The sequence below is a fragment of the Salvelinus sp. IW2-2015 genome, linkage group LG23 (genome assembly GCF_002910315.2).
Source record: "Salvelinus sp. IW2-2015 linkage group LG23, ASM291031v2, whole genome shotgun sequence".
Taxonomy (NCBI): domain Eukaryota; kingdom Metazoa; phylum Chordata; class Actinopteri; order Salmoniformes; family Salmonidae; genus Salvelinus; species Salvelinus sp. IW2-2015.
In genome coordinates, this window is record NC_036863.1 from 29,840,080 (window position 1) to 29,858,008 (window position 17,929).

Below are 17,929 nucleotides of genomic sequence, written 5' to 3' on the forward strand. Positions count from 1 at the left end.
ACATCATCTCTCTTTCTCTCTCTCTCGCTCTCGGTGCTGACCTGTTGCACCCTCTATAACCACTGTGACTATTATTTGACCCTGCTGGTAATCTATGAACGTTTGAACATGTTAATGGGCATGTACTCTTATAATCTCCACCTCCACTCATCTATGAACATTTGAACATCTTGGCCATGTTCTGTTATAATCTCCACCCGGCACAACCAGACAAGGACTGGCCACCCCTCATAGCCTGGTTCCTCTCTAGGTTTCTTCCTAGGTTCCAGCCATTCTAGGGAGTTTTTCCTAGCCACCGTGCTTCTACCTCTGCATTGCTTGCTGTTTGTGGTTTTAGACTGGGCTTCTGTATAAGCACTTTGTGACATCTGCTGATGTAAAAAGGGCATTATAAATTAATTTGAATGATTGATTGATTTCTCTCAGAGAAAGAACAGCCCATTGGAAAGGGGGGAGGAAAATGGCAGTTACAGTGCCTTCGGAAGTATTCAGACCACTTGACTTTTTCCACATTTTGTTACATTACAGCCTTATTGTAAAATAGATTAAATGAAAACATTTCCTCAGCAATCTACTCACAATACCCCATAATGACAAAGAGAATATATATATTTATTTAAAATATATATTTTAACCTTTATTTAACTAGGCAAGTCCGTTAAAAACAAATTCTTATTTACAATGACGGCCTACACCGGCCAAACCCGGACGACGCTGGGCCAACTGTGCGCCGCCTTATGGGACTCCCAATCACTCCCGGTTGTGATACAGCCTGGATTCGAACCAGTGTCTGTAGTGATGCCTCAAGCACTGAGATGCAGTGCCTTAGACTGCTGCGCCATAAGTATTCAGACCCTTTGCTATGAGACTCGAAATTGAGCTCAGGTGCATCCTGTTTCTATTGATCATCCTTGATATGTTTCTACAACTTCATCGGAGTCCACCTGTGGTAAATTCAATTGATTGGACATGATTTTGAAAAGGCACACACCTGTCTATATAAGGTCCCACAGTTGACAGTGCATGTCAGAGCAAAAACCAAGCCATGAGGTTGAAGGAATTGTCCGTAGAGCTCCGAGACAGGATTGTMTCGAGGCACAGATCTGGGGAAGGGTACCAAAACATTTCTGCAGCATTGAAGGTCCCCAAGAACACAGTGGCCATCATTTTTAAATGGAAGAAGTTTGGAACCATCAAGACACTTCCTAGAGCTGGCCACCCGGCCAAACTGAGCAATCGGGGGAGAAGGGCCTTGGTCAGGGAGGTGACTAAGAACCTGATGGTCACTCTGGCAGAGCTCCAGAGTTCCTCTGTGGAGATGGGAGAACCTTTCAGAAGGACAACCATCTTTGCAGCACTCCACCAATCAGGCCTTTATGGTAGAGTGGCCAGGAGGAAGCCACTCCTCAGTAAAAGGCACATGACAGCCAGCTTGGAGTTTGGTCTGATGAAACCAAGATTGAACTTGAGAGAGAAGAAGAATGGGAGAAGAAGAATGGGAGAAACTCCCCAAATACAGGTGTGCCACGCTTGTAGGATCATACCCAAGAAGACTCAAGGCTGTAATCACTGCCAAAGGTGCTTCAACAAAGTACTGAGTTTTTGCGTTGTGATTGTGCTGTATTGTGTGTAGATTGATGAGGGGAAAACATAAGGCTGTAACCTAACAAAATGTGGAAAGGCGTCTGAATACTTTCCCGACACTGTAAATACACTAGGTGGGTCTACAGTTCTCATTCGGGGGGAGAAGGAGTAGGACCAGATACAGGTTCTCCTGTGTCTCTACAGGAGTTATCTAACGTAGCGAGCGTAGAAAGACGCTTGAGCGAAGTCACTACTTCTGTTTTCAGGGCAAACGGAAGTTAGGTTGAAAATACTGCATCCCTGAAAACCAGAAACATCCACTTTTTGCCAACACCGCTAAGGGTGCTACAGGAGCTGCTACCTACACAGGCCTTCAGAGGGGTTGGGGCTACAGTGGAGCGTAGGAAGGATGTTGATGAGTAAGCTACTGTACATGTGGGCTTGACTCTGCTCCTCTAGGGCCAGGAGGACTCCACTGGGTTATAACCACACAGTCTGCATTGTACAGTACGTTTATGAGCACATACAAGGTTCTCTTTTTTTGTCTTGGGCTGCTGTCTGATAAATCTATGTTGACAGGTGAATTACAGCCTTTTGACAACCCTGTCAGAGCATAAATCAAGTAGTAAATGGAAAGAGAAATACTCTAAAATAAACAAATAATTAAGACAATGATGGTATATACTGAGTAATATATAGTAAGCACATTTACAGTAAGCACATGAACCAGAGAAGGCTGGTGGGAGGCGCTATAGGAGGATGGGCTCATTGTAATGGCTGGAGTGGAATTAATGGGAAAATGAAGGCAGTTTATATAATTTTAAAAACATTACAATACATTCACAGATTTCACAACACACGTTGTGCCCTCAGGCCCCTACTCCACCACTACCACATATCTACAGTACAAAATCCACGTGTGTGTATAGTGCGTATATTATTGTGTGTGTGTGTGCATGTGTCTGTGCCTATGTTTGTGTTGCTTCACAGTCCCCACTGTTCCATAAGGTGTATTTTTATCTGTTTTTTAAATCAAAATGTATTGCTTGCATCAGTTACTTGATGTGGAATAGAGTTCCATGTAGTCATGGCTCTATATAGTACTGTGTGCCTCCCATAGTCTGTTCTGGACTTGGGGACTGTGAAGAGACCTCTTGTGGCATGTCTTATGGGGTATGCCTGGGTGTCCGAGCTGTGCGCCAGTAGTTCAGACAGACAGCTCGGTGCATTCAACATGTCAATACCTCTCATAAATACAAGTGGTGATGAAGTCAATCTCTCCGACACTTTGAGCCAGGAGAGATTGACGTGCATATTATTKATGTTAGCMCTCTGTGTACATCCAAGCGCCAGCCCTGCTGCCCTGTTCTGAGCCAATTGCAATTTTCCTACGTCTCTTTGTAGCACTTGTCCACACGACTGAACGGTAGTCCAGGTGCGACAAAACTAGGGCCTGTAGGACCTGTCTTGTTGATAGTGCTGTTAAGAAGGCAGAATAACACTTTATTATGGACAGACTTCTACCCGTCTTAGCTACTGTTGTATTAATATGTTTTGATCATGACCTCAACTTGCTCAATGTCCACATTATTCATTACAATATTTAGTTAAGGTTTAGTGAATGATTTATCCCAAATACAATGCTTTTAGTTTCAGAAATATTTAGGACTAACTTAATCCTTGCCACCCACTCTGAAACTAAATGCAGCTCTTTGTTAAGTGTTGCAGTCATTTCAGTCGCTGTAGTAGCTGATGTGTACAGTAAGTGTACAGTAAGTGCTGTGCTTGTTCAATGTCCTTCCCTATAAGCATGCTGAAAGTTTGTTGTCCGTTTGTTTACTGTAAAATAGCATTGTAGCCAACACCATTTTTTCCAAAAGTTTACTAAGGGTTGGTAACAGGCCGATTGGTCGGCTATTTGAGCCAGTAGTGGAATGACTTTTGCATATGGAGACCACATGTTCGACTGTTCCATTACTTCCATTCCCGCCATTACAATGAGCCCGTCCTCCTATAGCTCCTCCCACCAGCCTCCTCTGACATACCCCTGTTCCACCACATCCCCTCATTATGTACAGTCGTGGCCAAAAGAGAATGACACAAATATACATTTTCACAAAGTCTGCTGCCTCAGTTTGTATGATGGCAATTTGCATATACTCCAGAATGTTATGAAGAGTGATCAGATGAATTGCAAAGTCCCTCTTTGCCATGCAAATTAACTGAATCCCCCCAAAAACATTTCCACAGCATTTCAGCCCTGCCACAAAAGGACCAGCTGACATCATGTCAGTGATTCTCTCGTTAACACAGGTGTGAGGGTTGACGAGGACAAGGCTGGAGATCACTCTGTCATGCTGATTGAGTTCGAATAACAGACTGGAAGCTTCAAAAGGAGGGTGGTGCTTGGAATCATTGTTCTTCCTCTGTCAACCATGGTTCCCTGCAAGGAAACACATGCCGTCATCATTGCTTTGCACAAAAAGGGCTTCACAGGCAAGGATATTGCTGCCAGTAAGATTGCACCTAAATCAACCGTTTATCAGATCATCAAGAACTTCAAGGAAAGCGGTTCAATTGTTGTGAAGAAGGCTTCAGGGCGCCCAAGAAAGTCCAGCAAGCGCCAGGACCGTCTCCTAAAGTTGATTCAGCTGCGGGATCGGGGCACCACCAGTACAGAGCTTGCTCAGAAATGGCAGCAGGCAGGTGTGAGTGCATCTGCACGCACAGTGAGGCAAAGACTTTTGGAGGATGGCCTGGTGTCAAGAAGGGCAGCATAGAAGCCACTTCTCTCCAGGAAAAACATCAGGGACAGACTGATATTCTGAAAAAGGTACAGGGATTGGACTGCTGAGGACTGGGGTAAAGTCATTTTCTCTGATCAATCCCCTTTCCAATTGTTTGGGGCATCCGGAAAAAAGCTTGTCCGGAGAAGACAAGGTGAGCGCTACCATCAGTCCTGTGTCATGCCAACAGTAAAGCATCCTGAGGCCATTCATGTGTGGGGCTGCTTCTCAGCCAAGGGAGTGGGCTCACTCACAATTTTGCCTAAGAACACAGCCATGAATAAAGAATGGTACCAACTTCTCCCAACCATCCAGGAACAGTTTGGTGACTAAGAATGCCTTTTCCAGCATGATGGAGCACCTTGCCATTAGGCAAAAGTGATAACTAAATGGCTCGGGGAACAAAACATCGATATTTTGGGTCTATGGCCAGGAAACTCCCCAGACCCTAATCCCATTGAGAACTTGTGGTCAATCCTCAAGAGGCGGGTGGACAAACAAAAACCAACAAATTCTGACAAACTCCAAGCATTGATTATGCAAGAATGGGCTGCCATCAGTCAGGATGTGGCCCAGAAGTTAATTGACAGCATGCCAAGGCGGATTGCAGAGGTCTTGAAAAGAAGGGTCAACACTGCAAATATTGACTCTTCGCATCAACTTCATGTAATTGTCAATAAAAGCCTGACACTTATGAAATACTTGTAATTATACTTCAGTATTCCATAGTAACATCTGACAAAATTATCTAAAGACACTGAAGCAGCAAACTTTGTGGAAATTAATATTTGTGTCATTCTCAGAACAATTGGCCATGACTGTACTGTCTGTTTGTTTGTCAGAATCCAGACAATTTACAGTTGGTGATGCACTCACATAGATCAGTCAATAAAATGTACAGTAGTTTACTCATATGGGATATCTAGAATCATGACAGTAGAGATCAATAATGTCTTTTGACAACCATAGATGTCAAAAGTGATAGATAGACAGACAGTGCTGGGCCTGTAGTATCATCAAAGATGGTGGACAAGGGAAAAGTCTAATGCTTGGGATGTCCCACCTCTGATGTCACCCTATTAAAGTTGACATTGAAAATTGTTAATGTAAGGGTTAAGTTTAGGGTAGTGACTTCCCAAGGATCACAGATAGCACTGAGCATAAATGAAGGCTCTTTACCTTAGACAAAAACGGTCACAGTTCCAGTCTGCTTAATTAAGGGGTGGCTCTCCCATAGGCACCAATGATTTAGCAGCTGGGTCTGGTCTTCTTAGTAGTTCATTAACTGTATATGAACCAGAAAAAAGGAGCGAGTGAGACGTCTCTAGCTTCCTCTTCCGTCTCTGGTATTATCCCAGCCAGGGCCAAAAACAGCCTGATTCCACTAATCACATCACCTCCTCACACCAAACCAATTAGCTTAATTAGCAAAGATCCTGCCCCACCTGCTGATTGGTCATTAGGGCACAGGAAGTGCTTGTTTGAGTAATGGCATTGTGGCATCTGTCTGTTTGATGGCTGTTTCTAGAGCTTGGCAGAAGCCTTACCTGATTTTTCCTGAGAGCAGCTGATAGACAGGACAGCCTGGTGGGCACACTGGTAAGATATGAGACAGGGACATACTAACTGTACCTTTCGCTCTACAAGTGTATATCATTATACATTTAGATTTGCACAAATGTTTGCAGTTCAGATGCTGTTCATTTTGTTGATCTCTCTTCTCCTCCCTTTTAGATTCACACACACACTGCTGTTCGGAGCATCAAGCACAAGCCCACACATCTAGACCTGTCTCGAGGTGAGTTAAAACAGATTGCTGTATATCACCTGGAGAACCACATCATGCTGTAGCCTTTATTATTATTACTGCCAAAATGGGAGAGGAACTTGTTTTTTAACACAACTCACATCTGACTACCTTAACTGTCCTCACACCGACAGCTCTGATGATGCCTCAACGCCAGAAGAGGCAGGTTACAGTGGCCCGGAGGGACCAGGGGGCTAAGAAGAAGATGACCCTGATCACTGTGTGTTGTGTACTGGTCACACTTGGGATATTGGCAGTGGGTGCTTACTTCAGTATGTCCCTCCATCTCATGTCTCAACTTCAACTATCATTTAAAGCCTGGAGTTTCTCTAAAGCATATTCCTGTTGTAATGTAGCCTGTATTGTAGAGTTGCACCACTGTCAACCTTCGGATTGTCTTTTCCTCCTTCATCCTCTGTACCCCTCTCCATCCTATATCCACTCTCGTCTTCCCCAGTCTGGTGTCTTGTCGACAGCAAGTTCTTCTTCTGCTCCCAGTCATTGAAGTTCATCCCTGTGGCGATGGTGTGTGATGGGAAAGCAGACTGTGCTGGTGGAAAGGACGAGCTCACATGTGTGTCCAGCAAGCCGGRCAACGCCACCTTCCCAGGCAAGAACACCAGCACCACCCTCCATCTCGTCCATCTGTTTTCCCTTCCCTCTATCATCATCGTCTCATCTTACCATACCACTCTCTGATTCTTCTTTCTCTTAAAGGGGAAATCTGCAGTTGCTACATACATTTTTGGACTTAAAAATTTATGATTTGTACCCATTTATTGTTGAAGAATATAAATGATCAATGCCTCGTGCTTAGTTTAACTGTCGTATGGGAGAGTGGGGTAAGTTGAGCCATTTTATGTAGAATATTATAGTAAATACTACAGTATTATCCACAAACACTGTAGTAAATACTACAGTAATGTCTGCAAAAATACTACATTAATTTGTGTATACCCTGCCATTTCCCTTCCCCCATGTCTCAGTTTGTGCCAGAATAAGTGAGAACCCTGCACGTTAAGTACAGACCATATTGTGTTCCATACAGATTATAGGAAAAAGCAGAAGCTCTGAACTATCCATTCAGACACCAGTTCTACCTACAGTGCCTACAGGTTATGGAAAATGTTCTCTTATAGTATTCTCCAATAGGTTTCCTCATGGAGAAAGCCTTCACTTATATGTCAAATGTAATAAAACAACTGTAAATTAACAGTAAACTTGTAAATACTACAAGTCTGCAAAAACACTAGATGGGTGGGGAAAACACTTTTTTTTTTTTTACTGCCGATTGCCCATTTAACTCCTCCATCCTTGTCTCTCTCTGTAGTGCGGTTGGTGGGTGAGAGCATGGTGCTACAGGTGTTCAGGGTGGAGGCTGGGTGGAGCACTGTGTGCGCAGACAACTGGGGATTGAGCGACACCCGCAGTGCCTGTCAGCATCTGGGATACACACTGTAAGATGACAGCTCCGCACTCTTCTATTCAGTAAGATACATACAGTCTCATGCATCTCCTGTATATATCTGGCTACTGTTTGTCATCTACACCAGGAACCCTAAAAGCGATAGACTGGATATCACCAGCCTACACCACTCACTGGGAGAGTCCTTCAGTGCAGTAAGAGCAAGAACTAAGGGTCCCCTTCACACTGCACTCATCAGCAGGTAGATGTTCTACTGGATGCTGTCCAGCCATCTGACTGTTTAGGTGTGAGAAACTGACAATCCTCTCTGTTTCTCAGACAAACCTGCATCTCAGGCTCTGTGATAGCTCTCTCCTGCTCAGGTAAATATCTAAAATGATCACCATCTACACACTTTTGCCACTACTCTTACTTCATGGTGCCCCCGAAAGAAATTGTTTGACTTTTGTATTAAGTTGGAAGTGCTTACCATATTGCTTGTCATCCCATGTGTGTCCCTCCAGACTGTGGGGATGCGGTGGGGCAAGACCGGGTGGTGGGAGGTTCTGACACCACCATAGAGGAGTGGCCGTGGCAGGCCAGCCTGCAGAAAGACAAGCAGCACGTCTGTGGAGGCTCCCTGGTCTCCCTCACCTGGCTTATCACCGCTGCACACTGCTTCAGCCGGTCAGCACACATACTCACAATTGTGTTTTGCATTATTACGCTCTTTGCTGTCATAACATTTGTTAATTTTGCATATGCAAAACAAATGCTGACTTTTTTTCTTTCACACACACCCAGTGATGGGAAGGATCTGAACCTCTGGCAAGTGGTGCTGGGTAGGACCCACCTGATGTCTACTGGTGGGATTTCTGTAGCAGCCATTATAATCAATAAAGATTACAATGGTTTCACTCACGACTATGACATCGCCATGCTGAAGCTCACCAGGCCTGTCACTACCGGAGGTACTGGACACCTCTCCAGCAGTTACTCAACCATCCCAAAGTCCTTTACAGTAGCCTATAACCTTCATTGCTCAGCATGATGGATGGGAACATGTACACACACACACACACACACACAGGAGGTTAACTTCCCATACTGTCCTCTAGTGTTATGAAGTTGAACTGCCAGGACTGTATTTCTGTCATTGAAGAAAATAGAATATAATAGAACAGTGACAATAAATGTTTTGTCATACCTGTGGTATACGGTCTGGTATACCACAGCTTTCAGACAATCAGGATTCAGGGCTCAAACCACATAGTTTTATAATTTAAAAAAATGTGTCTTGACTCTCCAGACACCCTCCGCCCAGTGTGCCTGCCACCCCACAGCCTGCCTCTGAAGGCAGGGGACCCCTTGGTGGTGACTGGCTGGGGCTTCCAGCAGGAGAAAGGTGAGACTGGACAGGGCTATCTGTACAGAGCAGAAGGCAGGTCTATAACTAAGCTTAATCATACATCCTATCTATATATATTTTTACATTTTAGTAATTTAACAGACTCTTATCCAGAGCGACTTACAGGAAGAACTAGTGTTGCTCGAGGGCACATTGACAGCTTGGAGATTTTAACCAGCAACCTTTCGTTTACTGGCCCAATGCTCTTAACCACTAGGCTACCTACCACCATATTGTAGACCAAAGCCCCGACAATGGCAGAGCGTATACAAGTGCACACTTCCATGTCCGGCCATTGTCTCTGTTCAGCTTTCTTGTGTTCTTAGTGTAAGAGGCTACCTGTATCTCCTGAGCGGCAGTTAGCCTAGTGGTTGGGACAGTAACCGAAAGGTTTCTTGTTTGAATCCCTGAAAAAGGTGGAAAAAAGCTGCCATTTTGCCCTTGAGCAAGGCAGTTAATTGCTCCCCGGACCTCTGATTCAGAGGGGTTGGGTTAAATGTGGACACATTTCGGTTGAATGCATTGTTGTACAACTGACCAGGGTTTCCTCTTTCCCAGGTAAAATCTCCTCAATTCTGCAGAGTGCCACTGTGTCTCTGATTGACAGGAAGGTGTGCTCCCGCCCCTCCATCTACGGCCCCTCACTCACTCCCAGAATGCTGTGCGCAGGGAACATGGAGGGCAAAGTGGATGCGTGCCAGGTAGAGCTCCTCCACCAACACACACGCCTACAAAATGGCTGCTTTTAGTTTGCTAGACTATCACACTGCCAATGCAGTCATACTTTGCATTTGTCTTCTAATGCCATTTATTTTGCTCTCACTCCCTCTTTCTCTCCCAGGGTGACAGTGGGGGTCCACTGGTGTTCCTATCCAAGTGTTGGCAGCTGGTGGGGGTGGTGAGCTGGGGGGTGGGCTGTGCCCGCCCGGGGAACCCTGGGGTCTACTGCAGTGTAGAGCAGCAACTCAACTGGATCTACTCCATCATGGAGGTGGGTGTCTGGCCACTATCACAGACCTCTCTAGGACTCAGAAGGGGGAGGGCAGGGCCAGATAATGTGATGGAAAACTGGTACCTCATTTTGATGCATTCCTACTTGTTATAGGTGTCTTTAAAATTCCTTACCTGATATGATTTGTTTGTCCTATTTTTCAGATGTACTCCTAAAAATCCAGTTTCTCTCCGAGATGACTCTCTCTCAATGAGCGCTGAGTGAGTCTGGCAAACATTCACTCAAAGGACCAACACATCCTACTGACCTGTGACTGAATACTGCGCTGTGAATGTTTACCTTTTTATTATTTTATACTCCCTTTGAGAGATGTAAGTACTGTATGAGATTTTTGTATGTATTTTAATAAATTTGATTTTTGTGAAGGGTTGTGATTTGATAATATTGTCAATTTTTTTTGACACCCAAAAAATGACAACATGGTTTTATTTAAACGTTTATTGGATTCTGGTGGCTTTTATAATAAAGAATATAGCTGATATGCATGGTGGAGAGATTACATGGGGGGCATCATTTGAGAGGGAGTAAAGGGAAATGAATGTACATTTGCGTTAGTTGGGATAGCAATGTGGGACCAAGGTGTCAGTAATGTCTGGCGACATTATAGATTCACAAACATTCTGTTGTCAAAAGTGCAATAATGGATGACAGAGGTCACTATTTCTGCTACTACAACGTGGTACAACAGTGTTCTCAATTTCCAAACTACAAAGATTTAACATTCATATTGCTTCATCCATCCAGTTCTTTTCAGTACAGTTGTCAGCGTACAGGGAAGACAGTTGGTACTGCTACAGTACTGTGTAAGGGCATTTCAACAGGACATGTGAGTCACTTTCACAGTTATTCTTTTAGTACGTTAAGAGGTTATACATGTACAATTTCCACCTGCAACTAGCGCCCAATGTCAATTACATGCCTGTAGTAGCAACGGAATAGAAATTCACAATAAAACCTACTTATTAGAATTCTGCGTGAAGCTGCAAATTAGTTTTGTACAACTTCCTGTATCACGATTGGTTCTCGTTTGTGAGGTTGACAATAGCAAAAACATCAGCAATACAGAACGCATTCATGTCCTTGCAACAATCTTTTTCGGATTGTGATAAGCTGTACTAAGCCATTTGTAAGCGTTTGTAAGTAGTCTCTTTATAAAACCACAAAGAAATGTAATTTATGGCTAAAATCTTGTTGCTCCTTTAAATTACATACTCTATATTGCATATCTCCACAGGTTCTTCCTTTCAAGGATTTCTCACACTGCAGTACATCCCACAGACCTTTATGCTGAATAGATGAGCCATGGAAACCCGTGCACTYTAAACCTGTTCCTCATCTTCCATAGATCAGCTCATCAGAACTCCATTTCCCATAACCTACTTTGATTACTGTTGCTCTTGTCATTTTTATTGCTCACATCACAGTAAAAACTCAATGGTGTATTGGAATCCTGCAGTAGCTATAGTCATGTTGCTGTAATGTCTGGGCAGCGTTGTGAAAGCAGATCCCATTGGGAGAACTGGAGCAGTCTGTCCTACAGTACATGCATGTCTTCTGCTCAGTAGTGGTGTTTGCATAGTATCACTGTTCTCTTAGGAGTGAGTCAGCCAGGGATTCAGTGCCACAAGCTCAAAACCGTGTCCTACCAGAGATAGTACATTTACTGTCTATGATCTAACCGTGCCGTCTATCTGTTCTCATCTAAGACACCTGAGGTCATTCAACTTTACCCTCATGTTAAATATACAGCTATTTAGGTTAATTCACTCACCGCTCCACATCTCTGTGGTTTACATACATGTCTAGCACATCTCTAAGGTAAATCTACATCTCTAAGGTAAAGTCCCCAAAAGACCCTCCTATTGCAACAAGCCAGTGCATTTATTTGAAGGGCTATGCTATGGGAACAGCAATACTGGGGCTTGTCCATATCAGAAACTGCTTCAGTGATTGAGGGAGGTATATTATGTTTATACAATGACATGCAGCAAGGTCCTAGACAATGGACATAGACATGAAGTTCTCCCCTGAACATGCATGTTTTCCCACAACCTGGAGGTATTTTGAAAACAAGACCTTCAGCGTCTTAAACGTGCCACTATTGGATATATGCCATAGCAGTTCAATAGCGATTGATTTCCATAGTAACTTAGGAACCCCATGAAAGGAGTCCATTCCTGATCAGATGTGGGTTTCTCAGGGTTATCCCAGTTTGGCACAATAAATGGTCTGAATATGGGATATTAGTTGTGTGTCTATTCTACACTGTCCAGTAAAGATCTGTCCCCGTCTATCACTCTACCTGCAACATAACTGCTGCCCCATGCATCTCTTTATGGTGTAGTTAGTGGAGGTATCCGTAATGACTGTAGATGAGGGATATCTGTTTTCCGCACATGGTGAATTTGTGTTGAATCATGAGCCATGAATGAACCATCATAAATTCCGCTGCGCTGCAGCACGTGAGTACTTATTGCAGTATGTAAAAACATTGGTCTGTGTAAATGTGTTCAGAACAACAAAGAGACAGCTATTTGTAAGTGGACATACAATAGGAATGTGGGGTGTGTTTCTGTCTGATACAAATTCATGTTCAAGCCAGTGAACCCACTACCTAATAGTTTACAGTGCATAGCCTTGCCAACCACTGGATGTGGTGAGGGTTGGCATGATATGAGCGGATTTGGAACCAGCTTCAAAGCAGAACTAAACACATTACATGTGGTTAAATCTGGTATTCCAGAAAAGAACACGAGAGAGTACATTTCTATTGTCAAGCATTGTGTCTCTACATCTGCCTTGGGGTTTCACATGCTTATAAACACATTAAGGTTATTTTTCTTAAAAGCAGCATTATTCTAGGTTTATTCCTTTTTCTAGGGGGTTGGTTAAGGGATTGTCTATCATTTCATTCATCAGCTTGTAGTATTATTCCTTTGCGTTTTGCTGCATTTGGTAAATGGTTTTGCAGTATTTAGTCTTCCTACCAGCAGAGGAAGATAGAAGCGCTAACAGGCACCAGTGTTTTATATCAAGCAAAGAAAATGTATTATGTTCTGAACTGGATCCTTTCTCACTCCTCACCGGAGCAAAACCCTTTAGAGACCCTAGTTTCTAAATATGATACAACAGGGTTAATGAATTACTTTTGGAATAGCAGAGTTAATATTTTTTTCCAAACAGCACTAAACTAAACTTGATGCAAATCATTGGTATTATGCAATAGGGCTGAAGCTGGATCTGAAGTGGCATAATCCACTGGAGATTGAATTAAACTGTGAATAATATCCCATATATTTTCTACAAACACAACATTTGATGTTGTAGACAGTTTCAGTTGAACCCAGGGCAGTGGAGTTGGTTGGTGAAGAGAGGAGTAGGATGCAGCACAGTTTAAACAGCATTATTACATAGCATTATTAAACAGCATTATTCCTCGTCTTAAGCATATATTTTCTTTTTAATATCATATGAAAAACAGTCCGAGGTTCAGGTCTTAATTAAAAAAAAAAAGATATATCAACTTGAACGTATGGGGGCGGTTTCCCGGACACAGCCTAAGCTTATTGGACTAACAAACACTTTCAATGAAGACTCTCCATCAGACGTGCTTCTCAGTCCAAAAAACCTGCCCAAGAAACCTGCCCATGGAGTCACATGTCAATACACATGTTTATGCATAAAAATACAGTATATGCATAGATATAACTGTATATTTATATATGGATGTACATACATGCAAGTACTCTCATTTCTTCTTTGGTGTCAGTGGTTTTGAAGTTTTGGATCCTGAGACATTGTTTGTTTCATCAGCTGAGGAAGATTGTACTAGGCACTCGATCTTTCTGTGGACGGGAGGAGCAGAGGAGAGAGGAGGGTTAGAAGAGACACCTGTTTTTCCACGTAATTTTATCATTGTAGCCCGACTGTATTGATGCTTTACTACAGTTTGGGCGCACTGAGATGAGCTAGAGGTGTTTCTCTGTGTGGATGGCCAGTTGGTCTCCATGGCCCTATCTGTCTTACTCACTTCCTTTCCTCGATTTTGAAGAGAACGAAGAGGATGAAGTTCTTCACCAGCATGAAAGTCATCAGCAGGGCGATGGCTCCGCCCACTGCAGAAGCAATTATGATGGTGAGAGTGTTGTCCACCACTCGTACTGCCGAGAAGGAACCAGGGAGGGGAGAAGGTAGGCGCTGATCAGACAGACATTAGCTAACTACAGTGCATCGTCTACACAGCACGACACATCTAGACGTTGTTGCTCATGGTACCCGACTACCCGCCCAGCATTTCCAAGTTTAGCACCAGAACACCTGTACTGCCTGCCTGGAGTAAAGCAAAGAGAACGCTAGTTAATACTCACACTCGTCCACCACGACAAGGGTAAAGATAGCGCTGTGGTTCTTGCCCTTCTCTTTGGGGTTGCGTCCGAAGCAGGTGTACTGGCCCTCGTCCTCAAAGGTGATGTTCCATAGCAGGATGGAGATGTTGTTGTGATCACTGGTGCCGATAAACTCCACCCGCTCCCGGTAGATACTCACTGGATGAGGATCCATCCCGTCTGACGGAATCACTGACTCACAAACCTGAGAGGACCAGACAGCCATCAATCATCTCACACACGCAATATCTGACCACAACTCCAATCAAAACACTCACATTAGAGATATCCCTTAGTGATGCAGAAAACTATTGGTCTACACCACCTAAATTACAACAGTTGAACATTTGACCTCCCCACAGCCCTGGCCCTATCTGTGTGACATCTGAGCTGACATGAATGACTGCAATTATGTGGCTGCTGTGTTTTAGTGGGCCAGGCCAGTTTTGACCCACCTTCTGCATAGTGCCGTTGTCATTGTACTGCCAGTTGAAGTAAAGGTTTTTGATGCCGATACAGCTGGCATAGGTGCAGGGTAGCAGCACAGTACTTCCGTTCAGCGCCTCCATGAATGGGACCTTCCCTGTGGACATCTCCAGACCCTGAGCAGACCACACACCTGGGAGGGAGGGAGAATCTATAAGGTAGTACACAATACTCCTGAGAAATCCAGAGAGGGAAAAGACAATACTATAGCTCATCCATTGACATAGAGCTTGTCAAAAACAATTGAGTGATAATCCCCTACCCCTCTAACCTATCCCTTCTTAACTGACCCTGAAAACTATCAGGCATTTGAAGACTATGTCTGACCTCAACAGAGGGTCAATATCATTTCTGCTTCTGACGTTCCCTTTGACCTTATCCCAGATAGTTACTGACAGAAAGATAGGAACAGCGAAACATCTGAACAATAACCCATTTTACCACTGAAACATACACGTAAGTTGACTATTGTACAGTGCATATTGTGCATATTGCAGTAAGATATGACAAGTATATACACTTCCATACATGCATTTGCATACACCCCCGCCACTAACACACACGCATGCACTCACACACGTACAAACACTGTCTACCCAATTCACAGACCACACACACTTAGGCCTGCAGTAATGTTATGGTACAAACTCACAGACCTGACACAGTGAGATATAGGGTGAAGGGGAACAAGGGAAAGAGGGGGAATAAAATAGGAAGAGTGAGATAGACAGACAGACAGACAGACAGACAGACAGTCTGTCTGTCTGTCTGTCTGTCTGTCTGTCTGTCTGTCTGTCTGTCTGTCTGTCTGTCTGTCTGTCTGTCTGTCTGTCTGTCTGTCTGTCTGTCTGTCTGTCTGTCTGTCTGTCTGTCTGTCTGTCTGTCTGTCTGTCTGTCTGTCTGTCTGTCTGTCTGTCTGTCTGTCTGTCTGTCTGTAGGTTGGTAAAAAGTATTAAATAAAGTTTCCATTATTGTTTGTATGTGCATGCTCACACTGTTTGTGATTGATTGTACAATTATGTAGGAGTTTTGTATTTATATCAGGTATGTTATGTACAGCTACAAGTGGGTGTGTGTGTGGTATTTTATTACAGTATTTGGGATGTTGTGAGGCCATTTAACTTAATGCAGGCTCATTAAACTCAGTAATTATCAAATAAGTTCAGGCTCATCTCCCTCTTTAAGGGAATCTAAATAACGCAGGTCCCACCACCCCTTTAACACAATCCATATAATGCCGACACCAACACTTCTCAAGTGGACCTAAAGATGATGGATGGTTAGTCTGGTTACATACACTCACTGGGACTATACAGTAATGCTGCTCCCACACTTTCTCCATCTGCCCAGTCTGTCCTCTCCTCCAATTCCCTAAACAATAGTATTACCTGTCCTGTCCCTTCTGTCCCATTTTCTCTTGCTCTATTTGTCCCTCTGCAGCCCCCATTCCTCAAAATTCCTCCCCCCTCTGTTTTTACATCACCCCTCAGCTGTGTGACATCATCAATAACCGACTCAAGGTCAGGTTAGGACAAGCCCCTCCCCCTGCAGTTTGGGACAATATAAGGATGTAGTGTGGGCTGCACAGTGAGGGAGAACATATGTATGAATGCATAATTCCTTTGAAATGACTCACACACACACTCTCTCTCTCTGCCCCAATGCAGCACAGTGATTCTGCAGAAACTCACTCAGGGCAGATGCACCTCTCTTTCTCACTCTCTCTTTTGTCCTTCACTCTCCATTTCTTTCACTGTCATTTGGTTCTCTCTCCTTTYTCTCGCTCATATTCTTTCTCTGATACTCTGCATTGCGATTCTACTCTTGCCTCTGCATCTCTCTGTCTGTATACTTTCTCTGCTGTTTGGTGACCATTAACATACTGTATAGTGGTAACTGAAGTTCTACAGGATATGGCTCAAAGGGGCGAGTTAACTTTGAGAGAGGAAAAAGAAAGTAAGACACAGATACAGGAAGGAGGACTTAACCCCATGCCATTCTCCATTCAGAGCTAAAGCAGGACATCTTACGTGGTGAGTCCCAGAAAAAGACCCTCCTAGACTCCCCTATGGATTGTGTCAGCAGCAGTCTCCATTGAGTTTCTGATCTAATGGCTTTGTTTCCAAACAGTCATTTGTGAGGTTCTCCCATACCCTCTACTTCCTAACCTACATTTGTCTCTTTCAAGAACACATCAAGCATGACACTTCATAGACRTACCTGTACAACTATACAATCCATAGAACCAGAACATCACTCACGTTTTAGACCAACCTTTTACTTATTCAGCAAATCCTCAAAACTATCAGCCTTCATGTCCTACATGACCCAGCAATCATGTGCATATGAAATAGTTTAATTGCAGCCAACGAGGCACATAATTTGGCTAAGATGGTGAATTGGGCTTCAGGGGGACAGAGGGAGGGGCGGGGTGTAATGCTGGACTGATCCTGCGGTCCTGTTGGCTCAGAGCGTGAGAACATCAGAGCCTGACTGAGCCTGGCAGACAGCTCCTGATCTGTTCAGCTGTCTGTTAGAAGGAACAGGGTAATATGACCCTGATATTATTACCCTGATAATTCACATAACAGATGCTGCTACCATGATGCCCTCCCTTCATCTCAGAGCAGTTCCCATTTCCCCACTGCATTACTACTCTATTCACCTGGGTCTGCAGGGGACCTTCTCATCACGCTGACGTTGTTACCCGGAAACAACCTGACTCCTCTCATCACACTGATGTTGTTACCCAGAAACAACTTGACTCCTCTCATCACGCTGACGTTGTTACCCGGAAACAACCTGACTCCTCTCATCACACTGAGGTTGTGACCCAGAAACAACCTGACTCCTCTCATCACACTGAGGTTGTTACCCGGAAACAACTTGACTCCTCTCATCACACTGAGGTTGTTACCCAGAAACAACCTGACTCCTCTCATCACACTGAGGTTGTTACCCGGAAACAACTTGACTCCTCTCATCACACTGAGGTTGTTACCCGGAAACAACTTGACTCCTCTCATCACACTGAGGTTGTTACCCGGGAAACAACT

The 17,929-nt window shown here is 43.9% G+C and overlaps 2 protein-coding genes across 4 annotated transcripts in view; one reads left to right on the top strand and one right to left on the bottom strand.

Annotated features, from left to right (window-relative positions):
• The first annotated feature begins 5,821 nt into the window (after nt 1–5,821).
• LOC111951007 (transmembrane protease serine 4-like) lies at nt 5,822–10,367 on the top strand. The gene is made up of 13 exons (XM_023968964.3): nt 5,822–5,969; nt 6,105–6,168; nt 6,312–6,449; nt 6,635–6,787; nt 7,508–7,634; nt 7,731–7,844; nt 7,922–7,965; nt 8,107–8,269; nt 8,387–8,553; nt 8,892–8,987; nt 9,549–9,691; nt 9,832–9,981; nt 10,146–10,367. The coding sequence occupies exons 3-13, from the start codon at nt 6,317–6,319 to the stop codon at nt 10,155–10,157; spliced, it is 1,302 nt and encodes a 433-aa protein (XP_023824732.1). The 5' UTR covers nt 5,822–5,969; nt 6,105–6,168; nt 6,312–6,316; the 3' UTR covers nt 10,158–10,367.
• Nucleotides 10,368–10,425: 58 nt separating this feature from the next.
• Nucleotides 10,426–17,929, bottom strand: part of LOC111951008 (sodium channel regulatory subunit beta-4-like) — a 19,638-nt gene continuing 12,134 nt past the window's right edge. For all 3 annotated transcript variants that reach the window (XM_023968967.3, XM_023968965.3, XM_070434507.1), the window contains 4 exons: nt 14,843–15,006; nt 14,370–14,592; nt 14,033–14,162; nt 10,426–13,847 (listed from right to left, as the gene is read on the bottom strand). In XM_023968967.3, the coding sequence (XP_023824735.1) occupies nt 13,751–13,847; nt 14,033–14,162; nt 14,370–14,592; nt 14,843–15,006 (614 nt within the window). In that variant the 3' untranslated portion in view covers nt 10,426–13,750. The remainder of the gene's footprint in view (nt 13,848–14,032; nt 14,163–14,369; nt 14,593–14,842; nt 15,007–17,929) is intronic.